General features: G+C 35.3%; 1 protein-coding gene across 6 annotated transcripts in view; it reads right to left on the reverse strand.

Annotated features, from left to right (window-relative positions):
* Positions 1 to 20,280, reverse strand: part of FGF14 (fibroblast growth factor 14) — a 392,265-nt gene that overhangs the window by 75,641 nt on the left and 296,344 nt on the right. For all 6 annotated transcript variants that reach the window (XM_069879259.1, XM_069879247.1, XM_069879281.1 and 3 more), the window contains one exon: positions 19,437 to 19,540. In XM_069879259.1, coding sequence (XP_069735360.1) covers positions 19,437 to 19,540 — 104 coding nt within the window. The remainder of the gene's footprint in view (positions 1 to 19,436; positions 19,541 to 20,280) is intronic.

Consider the following 20,280-nt stretch of genomic DNA (forward strand, 5'->3'; position numbering starts at 1 on the left):
ATTAAATGCTTCAGTTATTCTTTTGTACACACCTCCAGTCCCATATCCTTGTTTCCATTTCTTCTACAATTGTATGACTAATAGTCAAAGAGGTTTCTTATTTTCTTTTGTTTTATGATATGTCAGCTGGTATTTTTCCCTTAATCTTATAATTTTTAATAGTGGTCAGCTCTCCTGAATACAACTGTCCATTTATTATTTTTTTCACTCCATCTTTTGTGACCATTTTTCTCTTGAAAACAGCCTCCATATTCAGGTTTTCTCTAAATCCATCAAACTACAATTCCAGCTCACGTGCCGAAAGAATAGGCACGTGATTTTAGCGCATCTAGCTGAAATATTGATTTGTTTAGGCATATTTTTACTCCTTTGCAGATTTGTGTTGGTGCGTGACTCTAGACAGAGCTCCAATTAAATTAATGTGGCTCTGCTTGGGGTGTGGCAGGACATATATATAGATTCATTTATAGGTCTGCCTAAAAAAATGACAAAAGGTAAAAATTGGTTCAGACAAGGAGAAGAGAAGGAGGGAAGGAAAGCAGAATGACTGCAGTACCAATGACGGGTACATGATATTACCATCAGCACTAGCAGCTTTCACTCCAGGAGAGGATAATGTACTCTACCACACATATCACATGAACCATAAACAGTGAATTAACAAAATATGTGGAAGATTAACTTATATCATAAATGTTAATCCCTTCTAAAAATGTCTTTTATGCTGTTTCTTTCTATTTCACATATATTTTCTACCTTGAAATTAATTGTACTTTTAAATGAGAAACACACACAGTAGTTAATATTGACACCTTTGTTGGGAGGTGTTTGTGATGAAAAAAATTAAAGAAAAAATCCTGTTCTTTGAACTTATCCTATCTTGTCTTGTGGCATAATTAGATATACTGCAGTTTCTTACTTACTTTATTGGCACGTGTCACATGAAATGAAAGTACTAATAGAAATGAACCCAAACTTTATGCTACCAGAAGTTCTTAAAAATTCTTCTAGTCTTTTTAGTAGAAAGAAATACAATATACAAGAGGTTTCAAATCTTGATTGTTATATTAATCCTTAAGAATTACTTATCTTCTACTTAATCACTTCTTATATAACACAAGAGAATTACCGTTTAATGAAATAAGGTTAGTGTTTGATAGGAATGGTTGGACTCAGTGATCTGGTGGGTCTTTTCCAACCTGGTTATTCTATGATTCTATGATATCCATGTTTTTGAGATTAAAATGCACATTCTGACAAAGTCAGAAGAATCAACAGCAGACAGAAAACAAACACAAATAATATAAATGATGAATGTCATGGCAATGAATCACTTTATACTTAGATAAGGACCAACAGGAGACCAAGTAACACATTTTTCCACATAAAAAGAACAAAAACACTAGAAAAAAATCACAAAACCATAAATTCCAAAACCTTCCATTGACAAAAAGACCTCAAAAAATATTTTCTCTTTTTGGTAAGAGAAAAGTAACACAGCCTTCTGAATGTAATAAGTCGTATCAACAACGTATAAAGGGGAAGGGAGAAACAAAGGAAATGCTTCATTATATATTAATAAGGCTTCTATTTATACTATAGATAGCATTCAAGTTTACATAATAAACCTCTATTCTGCAGTTTAAAATCACAAATTACTTTTCGAGTTTCAGTGGTAGAGAGTATGATATATTTATTCACAGATTTTCACATCATTTACCTCCAGTAACAACTTTGATTCAGTAACCTTTTACTTAGGTGGGTCTTTCTCATTTCAAACCAATTTCTGCAACAATTTCTGGTTCATATATATAGCATTTCAGGCGTACTTGTCTGCTTCCTACCTCCTCCTTGTAATTGTCCTCTTGAGCCACTCAGAGATGGAGATTAGAAAACTGCATTCAAATTACCATCTTACATTTCCAAGTTAACTGGAAATTTTTATTACAGTATTTTTTCTTATTAAGGTAGCCAGCATCATCCTACGCACTACTGGATAGATATTATGGTACATCCTGATGCATTTCCTTTGAAAAGCCTTTTGGTTTTCCTTGACAATTGATACAAAAGTCTTCTGAAAAGCAATGCAAATGTTTACATGTGACTGAGTGAAAGGTTATCAAAATACCTTTGCTTAACAGTTTTCTAACTCCACGTATATACATATATTTATTTATCTAATTCTGTTATAGAAGTATGAATTTATCTTTGGCTCTACCATTCCTAAGGTTATATAGAATGAAAAGTATAGCCAACCTTCACATGCTCTCCATATCGTTCAGGAAAGGAAGTAGCACTCTTAATGAAAAACAACAGATAATTCGATGCTAGAACCTGTTACATATGCACTTTTATGGAAAATCATTCATTACTGGGTTTTGTGTAAGCTACTTGCATAATACTCACAAATTTTGACCAATTCAGTCATAATGTTTGCAGCCTAATATTCGATTGCACTAAGCACCTGTAATTTTAACTTCAGTAATAATGCAGGGTAGATTTATTCGCATTTCTTCTTCACAATAAAGGGTGCTGTTAATCAGGCTCCACTGTTGACTTTTTTTTGACAAATGTAGGTGATGTTTCTGATGCTTCATTACCTTTCTAGTAATTTTTTAGGCAAAGTGGGGAAGGGAAAATAAAACATAAATGTAAGCAAGGTCCTATCCTCCTCTTTGAAAGGTTGTTGGGTTTTTTGGCAATGGGCATAACTTGTCTCTTAAGTTCTTAGTACTAGCATGAATATCAGGCCATTTTTAGGACAAAAGCTCATCTTGCCTTCTGGACCACTACATTTCAACATACAATTTACCAAACATGTGAATCTGGTCTTCAAAGTGAAAGAGGTAACAGATACAAAGTAAATTTTCATTTATTCTATTCTCTGGCATGCAGCATTTGAAAATACAGAAAGCAGAAAAAATAACCCACAGAGATTATTTAGGCTTCAAGTAAATAACACTGAGAAGCACTGTTTAAGACAAAAGTAAATGTAAATATATAATACCATCTATACATAGTGAGCTACACTTAGGAAAAGCATTGAAGTAGTTGTATTAAGCTCCCTAGGGGTAGAAGCTCTGACAAATAGGAAGACAGATCTTTTGTGATGCCATACTAACATCTAGCTTTAGATATGCCTTAATTTTATCTATCAGCATCTTAAAAAACAGCAGTTAACGCTCAGGTAATTTTTTTGTGTCAGATTTATTGTACAGATTTGGTATAAAGGCATTTTAATATAAAGAAATGCAAACAAAGAAGTACTAACAGTTTCAGACTAAGATCTTTCCTTGTTGTGATACTTTTAAGACAAAAGAGAAACTACTAAGTACATCTCATCAAAAAGAAAGGACCTTTTCCCCTTTCATTGGCATAACTCTTTTCAAGCACAAAAGCTTTACAGGTGATATAATTTAAGTAGAGAAGTATCTATAAACATATAGCTATTTTTCTAAGTGATATTTACATTTCAAATCACCTATGATGCTATTAAAAATCAGGAGCCCAATCTAATAGCAGTATTAAAAGGATTGTGGTCTGCACTGCTTATCATTTCATTGCATTTCCCTTAATTATTAACTAATAAACATGAATTTTATATGTTCAAACTATGAGATTTCCAAATAATTATGCACTTAATTTATATGCTCAGTCTGACATCTGAAATGATCACTTATGTTTAGTCTGATCAATATTACTTTTCTTTCACCATTCTCCACTGTAGAAGTTAAGCCTAGCAGACAACAGAGTCACAGTTAGCAAAACATTTCCAAGAAGCAGTAGTACATACTAAAAGTTGCTTCCTGCTACTGCTGCTTTGTCTGACTCAAAACAGCTAGATTTCCACTGTCAGGACCAAACTAGACAGATCAGGTTGTGAACGTAAAGTTTTATCTGAGTAGTGATAAGGTGTCTGTATGTAAAATTCCCCTGGGAGAAATTACATCTTAGTACCAGTATTCAGGTAATCCAGTTAGCTAACAAAACGAGCTTGAGGCAAGAAACATTCACCAGAAATAGGAAAAAAAAGAGAAGCCAAAAAGCTCATTTTAGACAGCTACTTTGAACATGAGATTTTAGCCCAGAGCAAACAAAGTGCATGAAAAAAACAGTTTTCTCCCCTGTTCTGACACTGTGTTCATAATTTTGTTAAAATGATAGAGAGACAGGACTTTTAAAGAATAATTTTTAAGATAAATTTCTGGAGACAGTATGTGAAAGAACAATGCAATTTTGCCATGGTTTATTGTCAGAAAACAGGATATTCCACACTGCAGTCTACATATAGGCTTCCTGCAAAAATAATTGGAATTCATTCTATCATAAACTTATCTCAAATCTTTTGAATCTAGGGCAATCATTTTAGTAGAGGTTTCCAGGTGATGGACAGCTTTGTGACTGCATTCAACCACACACCATGGCACTATGATGAATTTATCATGACTTTTAAATTCAGAAAACATTAAGAAATTCAGCTGCCTTTTTTCTAACCCTGACTTAGAAAGTCCAGAGAAAGAACTAGGGACTCTGTACAGATTAGCTTCTACTGTTAAACCTTCATATATCTCAAATCTTTGCTAAATACTTAATGCTTGACACATACTTCTGTTACCATGGTGAAGTAAACTCTAAACAATTTCCTAAACTGAAGGGGGTTTTTAGATTTTTTAAAAGAAGACAAGAATGCTTACTGGCATTTTTGCACAGCACAAATGGGAGTTACAAAGTTACATTCATTCCTGCATATAAAGTTCTTTGAGTTCCCCAGGTGGAAGAAGTTAACAAAATAATAAGTTCCTGTCACCATATTATGGCTATTTGTTGGCACTTCAGCTCCAGTTTCACAAAGCTTTTTTCATGGAAGTAGCACAGTTCCCACCTCACTGAGACTACCCAAAAGTATGAAACTGCTGATGTGCATGAGAAATCCTTAGCGTATTCTTTTATTAGCATAATATAAGATTATCATTTTAACAACTTGTCCTAGAAAAACCTGCCTTCCTGTCAATGTTTCAACACTGATGTTTAGAATGCATATGGAAAAGAAAACCTTGTTAATAAAATTATTTGTTTATTTTTGTTTACTTGTTTTACCTATTCATACTATAGAATAAATGAATGAGTCAGCTGATGGGTTTTTTAAAAGTCAAAAAAATATTTACTTCAGAAAAGGAACAATATGTCACCTTAATAAGGACTTATCCAGCAGAGCTTGCTTTCCAGGTCACTCCAATCACAGAGCAATATCAATTTGACATTAAAAGAAAGATGCTACTAACAATCTTAAGCATGAGCTAGAGAACCCCCCGCTGCCTACCAGTGAGGGGAATTGAGTTGGAAACCTTTAGAAAAAGCAGCAGGCCATGAAATGCCAAATAAAATTCCTTCTTCCATCCAGAGATAAAGAAAAAGAGTACAGCACTACTTTAACAAATAGGACTTGACAAAAGGAAGAGAAAATAGATGCAGGCATTTTTCTGCATTTGTTGCTTTGTTGAATGGAAAAATGTGAAGAAAAATAGGTTTCTCATCTTTTTGGAGAAAAAAATATCACATACACGCAAACATATTTACTGAACTTCTGAAGACATTTTCTTTTACAAAAACACTATACAGTCTGATTAAGAATTACCAACAGATGGTAGTAATTAAGAAGGAAAACCAATTTTTCTAATTTCTCTGATTATTCATAAAGTTACTGTTACATACCTTCGAATGAAATGCTACCTGATTTGACTACCAACAATTTCCATGTACTGATAGAAGCACAAAAGAAATTCTCTAAATCTGCAAAGTACACAGGTTCAATTCTTGTAAACTGGTTAATAATTTGGATTATTCAGGCTGTATTGAAAGGGAATAAGTATATTCTCAAAATAGTTTTGTGTTTTTTTCTTTTACATTATTTTTTATGATTAAATTATATTTTTAGGTATAATTTACACTAATTTTATTTGTGCAAGGAGGGATACCCATAAATGTTTTCTTTGCATTTCCATGATGGTGTTTCATTCATATGACTATGTGGAAAGTTTCATTCCACAAACTTGTCCAAGAAACATCTGCCACTGTAGACTCACATAAAAACACGTCTACTGACTCATGAGGATAACAAGGTTACAGTGTATCTGTTTTTTAAGACCAGGACCACAGAACTCCATGCTGTATTTCCAGGTTTGGAAATGAAAGATGAATGAAAATGAACATGCCTCTTCACAGCTAACAAAATCTTTGATCCGCCAGAATAAAAAGACACCTTGCATGAACTTTTCATCTTGTCTGCATCTGACATGGCCAGTGCCCTCACATTTCCTATGAGGGTAACTCCAGCAATTTTAAGCAAGGCTATTTTTATCTTGAGCAGTTTCAGGCAAAATTTACTAGTGATACTGTTTTCCTATGACTGGCAGAATTTGAAGTGAACCTCCTATGATCTACCTGTCAATCACCTAATCCTAATCCTTTCTTCTGCCTCCTTCTTTCACAATGCCTTATTTACACATCCAAAACTGTGAGTTGGACACAGTAGTTTATCTCAGTATTCCTCACATGCCTTCTATAGAGCAGTCACCTCCATAAAATAATCTTTTAAAATAAAAAAATAAACTGATCTATCTTCTACTCTAGTCATGTCAGTGGAGGAAATGTGGCTTTCACAGTTCTGAGTAGGACAGCACAGGGCAGGATGCTGTCAACTGTCAAAGATGCAGAGAAATTTCTTTAAGTATTAAGAGGAAATATAAATTGTATCTCTTATTCTGTTTTCAAAAGCTATTCTTCAGCCACCTTCAATGCTCAAATGAATGTTAAATGGGTGATAGAATTGCCTCAGCTGATGCTTCTGAAGTTGTCACTTCCAATGCCTGAAAGGCCGATTCCTTCATCTCCTTTGCTGTTGGTGCCAATAGAGACTCAAAAATGAAGAGACAAGGGCACACTCTTGATCTTCAAATGTCAAGAAAAAAATAGTCAACTCAGTCCTCCTCATGAGCAACCTAAGTGTTGAAAAAGAATATTAAATGCTGTATCTTGCTATCTTACCCTAAGCCTTAAAAAGCAGTTCTCCAGAAAACAGAAGGGGGGAAAAAAGCATGAGGTATGCAGATTAAAATTAAACATACTTGGTATTAACAGCATTCAAAATTTGAATTAAACAGAGGGATTCTCCCTGTGATACTTTGTTCAAGAAGAAGCTGAATGGAAGTGATGCTTAGACTTATCCACATCCTTCTGGTACCTACTGAAGTATAGCCCAATACCTCCAGATCTCACTGGAATGAAAAATTCCTACCAAACCTAAAAATTATTCTAGGCCATTATAAAAAGAAAAGTAATTCTTGTGAAACTATGAAATTACAACTGAGCTCTGAGAGAATGCATTTTTCAGTTCGTACCTCCCTGAGAACATCAATAATTTACAGAGATGGTTCTTCCAGATTATTCTTGATTAATTATACTTTACTTTTTTTGTCTGACTGGTCTGTTCTCACATTATCACAGTGACATGCCTCTTGCTCTTTCCTTGGCAGGGAACATCCAAATACGTTCGAGCATGAATTAAAAAATACCAACAACGATTGCAGAGTGTGGTTAATCACAGGCAAGTCTACTTTTTAATTATAATTTTATGAAAATGAAACCTTTAGTTTTTTAAAATAAAGCCATACCTAGCCAATAATGTAAAACATTGGTAAGAGAAATAGTGGTAATACTTGGCCAATACATTAAAAAATACATTATACTTCTACTTATTCTTAACATCTACTAAACTACTTCAATGAGTAGATCTTTTCATAATATTCTTCTCTTTCCTGATGATCTGGACTGCGCTCCGTTTTGGCCTGTAGCCTGAATGGCAATGTGACAGGTTATAATTGCTTAGGGGACATCAGTCACAACATGGAAGTCAGATGCTGGCCAAGAGGGACATGAAAAAGAGAACATATTATGCTTTTGAAAGATTGGCTATATTTTGTTTTGTGCCTGTGGTATAAAACCCTTCACCTATTTTTTTTAAAATTCACCAGCCACCAGGCAATTCTGCAATAAGTAAACAATTCCATGGTGAATTAGGCAATCACATCTCTTTGTGGAAAACTCTGGATTTTTAGGTGTGTATATCTGTGGAGCTGCTAAGTACCAGCTTTTCATTTTCATGCTGAAACTTCTTGTTTTCAGCTTTGCAGCCACTATCACACTAAAGATTAAGTAATATAATGCAAAGGCCTGACAATACTAATAAGTTTTATTATCCTATTAATAAGCCAAAGTTATCCGAAAGGTGAAGTGCCATTCAAAAAAGAAATCCACAGGTCCACAGAAGAAATTAAGTCTTCAGCTTCTTGTTTCACTTACTCAAATTCCAGGGTCTTCCAGCAGATCCAGTATATTAAGTCCAGGGATTCATGTTTGCCAGGTAGTGGCACTGCATCACTTCTTATTACAAAATGTTTAGTGACATATATATAAGAATTAAATATAGAGGTCACAACTACATTCAAACACAATGGGGTGAGTCATTTACTAACCCCTACTCCAGTGCTTTTAGTGTAGGATTCATGTTTGACTGCTGATTTAATACAGATTTATTATTCCTTTTGAGACACCCCCGGGGAGAGACAGTATGTCCCTAAGGCTGCATTTGTAGTCTACTAAAATACAAGAACCCTTGTCAAGTCAACAGCAATCAGTCAAGACAGCTTCTCATCTGACACTGGATAGAATATATTGAATAAACATTGCACAATAAACCTTGCAAGTTTAACCCTTGCAAGAGGGGCTTTTGAAAGTGCTCAGTTATGCACACCTCGCTACCTGTAAGATCAGCAATTATAACTAGTATCACAATTAGGTCAACACTTGGTTCTCCTGAAATTTTTGGAGCCCTCCAACAACCAGAAAGTAGTTCAAAAATTTGAAACTGGAACTTCTATGTGATTAAAGATGCGTGCAATTACACTAAAGCATGGGCAGAAAAGGCCCCACCACTGCTGGATGTTGTTCTGATGCCACACCACAGCTAGTGCTTGGTCAAGTAATGAGACAGATCAATGTCATACATTCCTCCAGTAGGCCAGTATCTGCCTGTCTCCACCTAAAACTGTGTCCCCAGTAACTGGATCGTGTCTCAAATGAAGGAAAGAAGAGAATGCAGAAGAAAAATTGCACTCTACAAAGAAAAATGTCACAAGCAAGTTGTAAGGTCTATTATATTTGTCTAAATGAGCACACATGATCATGGACTATCCATGGAAATATCCCAGGGATCACTGTTAGGGAAAGTTCCCCACAGAGTAAGTGGAGGATTAAGGAATTTGACATCAGAAATGAAGAGGGAGATGAAGACAAAGGAGATGATCACAAAGGTTTGTAGTGATAGGATGAGGGAGAATGGGTATAAACTTCAGAGGGGTAGATTTAGGCTTTACATAAGAAAGAATCTCTTCACCATGAGAGTGCAGAGACACTGGCACAGGTTGCCCAGGGAAGTTGTGCATGTCCCATCCCTGCAGGGGTTCAGGGCCAGGTTGGATGGGGCCTTGTGTAACCTGATCTAGTGGGAGGTGTCCCTGCCAATGGCAGGGGGTTGGAATTAGATGATCTTTAAGATGACCTTCCAATCCAAACTATTCTATGATTCTATGATTCTGTGACTTGATGTTTGCTACAACTACATACAAGAAGTTACTGGATGCTTACTTTCCTAGCTAGTTTTGCATAGATACCTAAAAATCAGTCTTAGCAAATTCATTTACATTGCAAGTGAATTGTAATCAGTGAATAGTTAACCATAAATTTAGCTAAAGGGGGAAAAAGGTAGTCTCAAGTTATTCTTTCAGAAAGGTTTAGTCCCACAGAAATGAGAAGGCTTCAGAGTTGATCCCAGTTGTTTACGTGGACATATTACCCACAGACTTCCACAATTCTGCAAAGACACGCACTGTATCTAGTCCCTGGCCACAGAAAATCCACAGGGAAAAGCTGGTGGAAGCAGCTCTCTGTCCTCCCAACACGCACAGGTAAGGCAGGGGGACAAGAACACTCTAGAGCAGCTCCCAGGCTAATGGGCTCTGAGGACAAGCAAGAGGCCAGGGTAAGGGAGTCATTAGTCAGGACATGCAGAATCAGCATTTCTACGGGCCTGCCCAGATGGTCGGGTTTCCATGCAGGATCCACCCCAAGGCTAAAGCAGCCGCACCAAGGAGGAAGAAACTGAAATGTCCCAAGTTTTTCCACAGGGGCACTTGGCATATGGGAAGATTACAGTGGATATAATTTTATCACTAATTATCATTCACTAACCTTAGCTACGCACTTGCCTATTCAAGTGAAAATATGAATATGCTGCAAAAAAGAAAACAAATGTATATAGTAGCGAGGTTAGAAAAAAAAATTCAGTAATAACATGAAACCTGTTTTGTTCCAAAAATATAATGGATATTACACATAAATCAGTTACTAACATATGTAACACTAAGACAGAAGACATATATGGCTATTGTATTGCAAACAGCACTTTCATTTTACAACAGACTGTTGTGGCTTCTTTCAACATATAGTATTTATAGAAACAACTTTTATACGAAACCCTACTGTGTAGGGTTGCACACTACAATAACATGTTAAATATACCATACTCCTTTTGCAACTGAATCTTAAGGACCACATGTTATGCAGAATTGTGTTGCAGAGATACAGTAATAAATTAATACTCATATACATGAGCCCACACCCTCTTACTATAGGATACGTAGTGTGCTTTACCAAGCTCCCTGAAGTTATAAGATGCTTGCATAATTTTCTTTAATTACACAGGTCAATACAACATTTTCCTCTTTTATGTTAATATCATAGGATATACATTGAATATTCTTACCCAGTTAATGTTTTAGAGAAATTATAAAAAGTTAAAAAGTATGCATTTGACTTTTTTATTATTGTAACATAATGCTGAACTTTTCTTGCATAATGAATGCATGTTTTTGCCTTACTAAAGGCATTCTTCAGCCCACTATAATTTTTTTTTAAATAGACTTTATACTTAAAAGCTCATAGCTCATTTCTGTTCATCTGTCTTGGTATCTAACCATGTATCTTTTGGAAATAGTCCTGAACAAGAGAACATATATTAACTATGCAGCTACAGCAATGACAGACAGTACCTCATGTGTCTATTTTTTTTTATTCTAGCCCACACAGAGTTAATTGTTGTGTCCTACCTAGAAATCTTGAGGATGCAGTAAGAAGCCTTCTTTAAATCATACAAACTAAATTTATTCTATAATGAAATGGATTTAAGTTTACCATAAAATCCATCTACAATTTTCTTCAATATTTTGAATATTCATTAACCAATAACGGAAATAAGTAGTAAAGTTTGGTAATGAAAATAAGTTTTTTGTAATTGTCCAAAATTTGAGATATTTTAAATCTTTTATAGCTACTTTTCATTCTTTGATGCAATGAATAAGATTAAATAGTAATGAAGAGAAAATTAGAAATTTCAAATTAGAATTTTCTTCCAGCAGATCGACACTTCCTCCCAGTTTAGTGTCGCCCACAAACTTGCTAAAGGCACACTCAATCCCCTTATCCAGGTCATTGATAAAGATAGTGAACAGGACTGGACCCAGCACTGAGCCCTGAGGAATACGACTTGCGACCACATCATCTTACTTCCTGAAGCATGAGATAAGATTATTACCTACCTACAGTACTATTCCTTGCCATGCAATTATTAGTTGAAAAATATCCATCTGTAGCTGCTGAGTCTGTCATCTTCCATGCTTGGACAAGAAGTATGGAAGAGCAGCTATTTAACCATGATACATTTACATACATTTCTGTAGTCTTAGGGAAAGAGAACACATATATCAAGAGATTTATTTGCATGTGCATATGAGAGAAAAAATGTGAGAAAGTTAAAGAAATATTTTAAGCAAATATGAATGTTTTTCTTATAGATGAAAATTTCAGCTAAGCGCTGTCAAGAATACAGTGGATGTTAATGAACCAAACAGGACCCGCATCTTTGGTTTAACTGTCAAAAAACATCACTGCAAGTTTTGAGTCAAGTCACATTATTACCAGTATAGCGTAAGTGGCAGAAATGGGAAACACTGCAACAGCTGCCACAGATGAAGCCACACTAAAATACTGTATCATTATAGTACTGGTTATATTTTTGTATATTCAAAGTAGCGTACTTTTTAACTAGTACTGTTTATGAACTGTAGTTCAAATAGTAGTCATTTCTGCATTTAAAAGACTCAGAGAGGTAGTAATAAATGCAAGCATCATGATACCATCATAAACGTTTCTACAATGATGATATCATCACAGGGTTTTTTATAATTCTGTTCTGCTCAACTATGCTTTTTCTCCTCTTTCTTAAATCCCTGTTTATCACAGTCTCCTCATGTCAGTCTTTTTCCATTCGCATCTTTCCTTCTTACTTCTCTCCTTACGTATCAAACTCTCATGTGTCTGTGCATGCCTCCTTTTTCCCTTATCTTGTGTGTGAAAACACTGGCTTCAGCACATTTAATATAAAAAGGTACTGAAACCCTGACCCACTGAAAAAAGTCATGGACTTAGTATGCATTTTATACCCCTTTTCTACTATACTCTGTAGCAGGGACATCTGGCACTGTTTTGTACAATGAAGAAGGTCTATGTTACCAGTTGTTTCTTAAGTGCCACCATAGAATAAATAAATATATTAGCAATTTTCTGTATTTATTTTTGGCAGGCAGCTTGAGAGACAAATTATGTACCTCCAAACATAGATATGAATAAGCATAAACCATGCAGATGTTTTCCTCCTCCCTGTCAATGTATTTCAGTGGCTTCTGGAACACGCTGAACTCATTTACCTTTCGGGCTACACAGCTTAACTTAAAGAAGAACATAGCCATGAAACGTCCTGTTTACTCTCCTCTCAAACAAACTTTTGTTTTATGAAGCAAATATAGGACAACTTTCAACTGATATCAAATTGAATAAAAAATAACAAACTATGCAAAGGAAGTATTCATACATAAGAAAGCATTTTAGTGGTAAGTCCTTAAAATTAGCTGATGGAGCTTGCATAAGGTCTATGCATTTACATTCCTAAAAAAACCCACTGTTAACATAATTAGCTATCAAAAGTCTTTATCGGAATCTATGGTTTTCAGATCATTAAATTCACCCATTTTCTCCTCTCCAAAGTGTGCCAGAGCAGTTCCAAGACATAGATGATGATGAGTGAACTAAAAAACCTAGTCTTTAAGTCATAGACCAAGCTCATATTTGTCCACATCTCTCAAAACAGATATATTCCTAACTATTTCTACAGTACCTTGCAAATTAGTGAACAATCTGCCAAAACCTAGGTCAACTGCTCTTATGCTGTAAGAACACAAAATCAACAGAAAAATGCTGTCTCAATGTCACATTAACAACTTTTTCATTATTCCTGTAAAAAAATATGAATTTTAAAACACATTTCCATTATGGTCTTGTCTAGTTTAAAAACCCTTCTGTTCTGTTTATTGTAAAGTTTAACGCACCTTTGAACCTTCAAAGTAGTGCACACATGAATCATTGTTATTCCAAAGCACAAAGAGAGGCTCTATGAAAAGTTACTGGAAACTTATTTTTCATTTGACTTTGATTTAGATTCTAGAAATACAGATTACTTCAGTTCTCAATCTTTTTCAGGTTTTACTGTCTGTGCTCCTATGTTCTTTCTTGAGGCTGAATTCTGTTCTCCTCAGATGGGTCAATTATGTGAGCTTAAAGAAGCGATGGAAATATCAGCACTGGGAAGTTGCTGAAATGTCAGAAGAAACCCTCCAAGGCTTTTGTTTCAAGTGAGAGTTGCCAAAGTGATATAACAAATACACTTCCCAGTAACAGATATTGATGTTCTCTCTCATTCATAAAGGCTGTAACACAGACAGACATATTACTGTTGCAGAAACACTATCCCACCAACACCATTCAAATACCCTCAACATCACATACCATGGAAGATCAAACGCAAACCCCCATCATACAAGAAGATTATTCTGTAAAGTTGTGTGTAATCTGTAATTCTGAGATATTTTATAAAAAGTTGGTAAGACCTCCCAGAAATGTGTAATGCAGCCTTGACTTTCTATTACTCTATCTACCCTCCCAGCGGGGTTCCCACTGTACCATACCTAGAAGAGTAGCTCTGGAGCCACAGTACTCAAATCCTGCCAAGCACCACACTAGAAGTGGTGACCAGGCAGTTCAGACCTAGTCCTACAGGCACAGTCATCTTTTAGAACATATTCTATGATTCTATATAGTTCATCAGCCTAACTAAGAAATTATGCAGTGGATTGCTCTGACTTAATACCTGCTGCTGACAATATCACAGACATACTTTACCCTTTCTGGTTTCATCCACATTTCAGGTCTCAGTGAAAACTGGCAGAAGAAATAGTTAAAAAGGAAACACAAAGATGAAAGCACAAGCAGGCAAGGGTGGTTTAGAGTTAGGAATGTTTTCCTTTTGATATTTTAGTTTTTTCCTTTTGTCTTACTCCAGCAGCTACCAACAGGTGGTAACACCCTGATAAACTGTTCCTAGGATGAAAAAACACCCCACAGTAGTCCTTCCAAACCCTCCCAGATACATCAAGTAGGTCTTAAGAGAAATTAATTTACACAATCCAAGAGGACCTTCATATCATTTCCTTAGGAAAACAGTTATCATAAAATGGACTAACATACAATTTTACTTCTGAGTTCATCCTGTCACAATAGCAGAAAAACCTAGAAGCAAAACAGGCTGCAGACTCCATGCAAATTGAACTAATGAACCTTTTGCAAAGTTAGCTGACCAAAATTAGAATCAAAACAAACAAAAGCTTCTGCCATGTACTGCACTGCCATCTTCCTGCTGCAGGCAATATCTGTTCCCCATGGAGAATCCCTGTGGCTGTGCTCAATTTTTTCAGCGCATGAAGCTGGTTTCACTTCTTTTGATTTTGACAGGATCAACTGTGGAAACAAAACCTTATCTTGTCCACCTTTTCCAAAAGTGAGATATGAGTAAGGCATATTTTTGGACTTTAACATATAAAGTCCATAACTATTACAAAAATAATCTTGCTAGAGATTTAGAAGATTCTTTGCAGAAAAATCCAGCTATCCAGCACTTCAGCAATCTTTCACAGTGGTAAATTCAGTCATAAATACTGAATTATTCACAATTCATGAATGCATCTAAAATAAATTTCGACTCAGTTTTATAATTGCCATTGCTCACTAACACATGCCTAGAACCTGGAAGCTATCACTAAACAAATGTACCCAATTATGAGTGGATATAAATGGATATACACATGTAAGTAAAGGTTTACATACTCATGCAGAAATGAAGTTGGATGCAATAACCAAAACTTAAAAAACAGTGAGCTTAATGGACATTTTTTAAATGGGTTAACCCTTAGAAGTGTAAGGAAAAAACCTGAGCATGAAAAGCTCTTGTTCTCACATGTTATATGATAGAAAATAATGAATCATGGTATTACAATAATTACTTTTGAAAGCATTGAAAAATAAGGTCATAATTTTGGAAAAGTATTTTCCCTTAGGAATTCTACAAAGCCATTTCAAACTCCAAAGATTTTGCTTCTCCTTTATTTGACAAGGCTTTGGTGGTGTGTGTTAGGGACCGTGACTTGATAAATCCCCAAAGGACAGAACACAAGCCTCAACTGCTGCAGCAAGCAAAATAGGTATGAAAGCTACACAATTTGTTGTCCTTCTGCTTCTGTTAAAAGAAAGAAACAATGCCATAACACTGATGTATGATGTATGATATTTCTGCATGTTTATCTACTTCTAATCCTGTGAATTAGTTGAAAAAATTCTTAAATATTGCAGAATAAAATGAGAAAGAAAGGAGACTACCAAACTGACACGAACAAACATTAAAAAAGAAAGAGTAGTTTGGGTTTTTTTAAAAGCAAAGTACAGAAACAGTGCAAATCCGCATTTGATAATCTTGTATGTGAAACTGGTCTGCCACTCTAACTTCCATTTTCCTTTTACCAAATACTCCATATCAGAGATAGCAGGATCACACATAATAGTTTTCCTGTCACCGCTGTTGCTTAATTAGCCAACATCATGTGAAGATTACGATAAAAAGTAATTGAGTTGAGGCCTTTAGTCTCTGAAGAGAGGCATCAACAAACGAGATACTCACACAAGCTGTTGATTTCATAGACTGTGAAAGGAGAAAGGGACACCGAGGTACTCAGCAGAGAAGGACTATACAGGACTTCAATAAATTCTACTTCATCTATAGTACATGTTTTTAAAAATTTTTATAAGAAAGTCCTAATATATCTAAATATATGTAAATTTTAACTAGCATTCCCATTATGTGGCTTTTTTTCTTCAATTATGTCAGTTGGCACACAAAACAGAGCACTTTTTTTTCTGCTATTTTCCCCTGAATACCCAAGGGGGAAAACATGTATGACATGGAATACATAACTTTGGCATTTAGGTGCAAAAGACACACAACCATGACAAAGAGTCAAAAAAATCCACCAACAAGACAGTGATAGAAAGCCATTGGTTAAAAATATTTTTCTACAAATGACAATATTCAAAAAATTCCACAGGCAGTATTTCTTCATCTTGATCCTCAGGGAGAAGGCAGGCTTCTCTCTGATGCTTTATCTTCTTATTTCAAATACTTTAGTTTCTAAGCTGAAAACAGACAATTGCTAAGACAAAAATGTATTGTTAATGTTTTCAATACATGAATATGAAACAATCAAAACTCTATTTGAACACTGATGTTTTGAAATCACTACCTTTAAATTTGCATTAAATTACTGAATATTACTACTTTTCAACCTGGCAAAAGCGTAAGTTGAAAATCATTTTGCAGACATATCAAAACCAAAGGCTTCCACTGAGTTTTCAGATGTGTCACATCTCTGTGCCACTTAATGGGCCACTCATCTTTCATTCTCCACAAGAGGAAAAGTAAGCAGCTGTGGGAAGATAACAGGAGATTGTGAGGAGGAATTGTAAAATATGCTCAAGTGACCTTGCAGCTGGGATGTAGAAAAACAAATAAATCATGCTCATCATCGCCTAGTCTTGTGTGCTTAACAAGTAGAACCCTTTGTGCTTAGATAACACAGGCTTGTCATAAACTCAAGACCATCCCAGAAAACTTGCTTGAGATTTCTGCCCTGCTGTGAGAAAGACCAAAGCACACTGGAAAACTACTTAGTTTTTCTCCGATAAATACAGACAAAGTGGCAGATTCGGCACCCACACACTTTCTAGCAAAGACCTAGCTCTTCAGTGTCTGTATTCCTGCTTCCACTTCCCCTGTCTGGGTGCTTTTTCAGAGTTGCCTCAGATTGTGAGGTAACAAATAAATGTATTCTTTTCATTATGTTTGTGTCTTTGTGGCTACTACTGCATTCTGCCTGCATTTGGCTCATACACTAGTACATTCCAAAAAATCACCTTTCCTTACCTTACAAGCTAAAGATAAAAATCTCTTGGGAGAGCGTGTCTATGTGAAATACACTTAAAACATAACATTCACAGAATGAAATTCAGAAGTGGTTAACAAGTTGCCAGTAACTACAGGAGTATAGGAAGTCATCGAGTCCAAAAATCTTGCATTTAGTGTCAATGAAGAATATAGAATCCTGCCAAACATTAAGCACTTGGATTACATTTTCCTTTTACATAATCTTTTATCTACATGCATAAGACATGATCATAACCTAAGTAATCTCGGTTGCTCAAAAAGAAGACATAGGAACCAAGCAATTCAGATTCTCACTGGTGTGCCAGAAATATCTTGTTAGACCTGAGGATGTTCTGAGGGTTGGGTTCACATCTATGCGAAGTCTGGATCCAGCCATCTCTTCTTCTCTTGCCTTGTACTTTCCACTCCTTTCACTTCCTCAGATGCCGCTGTTGATTAAACTTGGTCCATTTCCAGCATCATGCATAAACATGGCGGCTGCCAGAATCTGTTTGTGTAGAGTCCCCTCCTTTGCAGAATTACCCATCAAAAACCTAGTACATTTTCTGAAACTTATATTTCTCTCTGAAGTACTAAAAACTCACTTCAGAAACAGTGCTGGGCAAGAACGTACTCTTAACTGTTAAAACACATTTTAAAAGCACTGTTCATGCCACCACAATGAAATGAATTCCCCACATGAAGTGAAGAAACTGGGAAGTCAACAATGTATTTTCTCTAATAGCTCTAAGATTTTCTTCTAATTAACTTCCCTCTGACAGCTGGTTTTTTTATTTTGAACAGAAGAAAATAAATGTTTTGGATCATACTGCTGGAGTTTCCAGCACACATTTTATGAGGAGTAATTTTCTTTGTCTTTAAATTGACATTCAAGATTAGTTCCATTTTTTCTTCCTAATTAGCTTTTCCAAGACATTTGTGTATTCAAAACAAACAGAATATTTTCTCTCAGGGCATCAGAAACTTAATCTGTCCAATTTACTTTCAACAGACATTGAAAACAAAGCAGTGTATTGTAACTAAGTGAGAAATTAAGAACCATGTGATGTAAAAAATGGAAAAAAGCATTGTGTAAATAAATTCAATACAGATGGCAATATTAATAAAAAAATCCTTTAAGCCACCTTGTTAATACCTGACAGAACTGCCTGTTCATATTAAAGTCTGTCCTTCAAAAAAGGTTAAGACATTTCATTTACACAAAACTGATTTCCGTATTTACAATAACACACTAACTGATTAGCGTTAAATCATTCAGGATATCTTAAACAATCTGAGGATTTTCCAATCACTTTATGCAGCAGTCATGTTTGTGACTTAAAAGATTTTTTCTAAACTTTGATCATTGTACAAGATACAGTCCCTCACAGAACTCTTTATCTTCCTTATACCTGAAATTAAAAAAAATCAATAATGCTAAGCATACAATTACAACATTATGATGATAAACTGTGAGGCTGTTAATAACTTTTTAGACACAAGTTACATCTGTAACTCTTATCTGTAAAAGTAACTGTTGACGCATCTTTTGGATTCTGACCAAAAAGTCACTAAGAAAATAATTTCAGGTGTTTATTTAAAAATTCTAGAGAATGTAATTAAAAAAATAACTTTTGTGGTGAATTGCACACTACCAATAAAACCAATGAGAAAAAGAGCTCTACCGAATGTTTTTTTAGGACCGGTAACACGCAGACTGTCATACACAGTACACAAGAATTCCTACTGTATCCCATTTATAGATATGCTGCATACATATATGGGTACACAAGTGTGTAGTATATGTATAAACACATATAGGCATTATAGAACTTGTTAAAAGTGAATATGTAGATTTCAACTTCATCTGTGCCTCTCAAACAGAGTTCAGAAAGGTACTTACTGATGTGTAGAGGAAACCTTCTCCATTTAGGGCTATATACAAGCCAGTCTTTACACCCTGGATAGCAACAACTCGAAGTCCCACTGGTATAAGGTTGAATAATGCTGTGAAGAAAAAGCAGGACCAGATATGAATATGTTATGGTTACTAAAATATTCTAAGAAACGTCATTAGTAAAAACAAAAATAAAAAATTCCCTGTATATTTTTTCCTGACTTTAAAATTAAACTTACACAGAAAAACTTGCTTCTAGTAAAGTTAATCCTTAAAATTAAAGTCTAAACATCTCTCTAGCAACACATCCAGCAATGGCTTAGTATTTGGTACAAGTGCTAACTAGCAAATACAAAGCACAGCAGACTGGACTGCAATTATTTATGCAGCACTGCAGACAAGGGTATTTCAGGCAATCTGAAGAGTCAGAGCCCAACAGTTCCTTCATCACCATAGACTTATCATAAGGGTAATACTTGTGAGATATCCTGAAGAAAACACATCTCTCATTCTGGCAAGTAGTTTTTTTATCTTCTTAGATATTTTAATGGTTTTGGATAGGAAGCACTCTCATTAAGATTGCTTTCAAGGGAACTGCGATTTGAAAACAGGACTTTTTCTTTTGCTTTTGTGAATGATATACTTGATACAAGCAGTAGTACATAGGCCTCAGGTAATGGCAGAGGCTTATCCTGGGTTAGGAAAGCACTGAAATATGTTCTTGACTCTAACTGAGCTGAATATAGAACATCATTAAACACTGACATTCTGGGAAAAAAAAAAATAATTACAGGGGGACCAGGAGAGTAAAGCCCCTCCCACTGTAGAGGAGAATCAGGTTCGTGACCAC

The sequence above is a fragment of the Phaenicophaeus curvirostris genome, chromosome 1, assembly GCF_032191515.1.
Source record: "Phaenicophaeus curvirostris isolate KB17595 chromosome 1, BPBGC_Pcur_1.0, whole genome shotgun sequence".
NCBI lineage: Eukaryota > Metazoa > Chordata > Aves > Cuculiformes > Cuculidae > Phaenicophaeus > Phaenicophaeus curvirostris.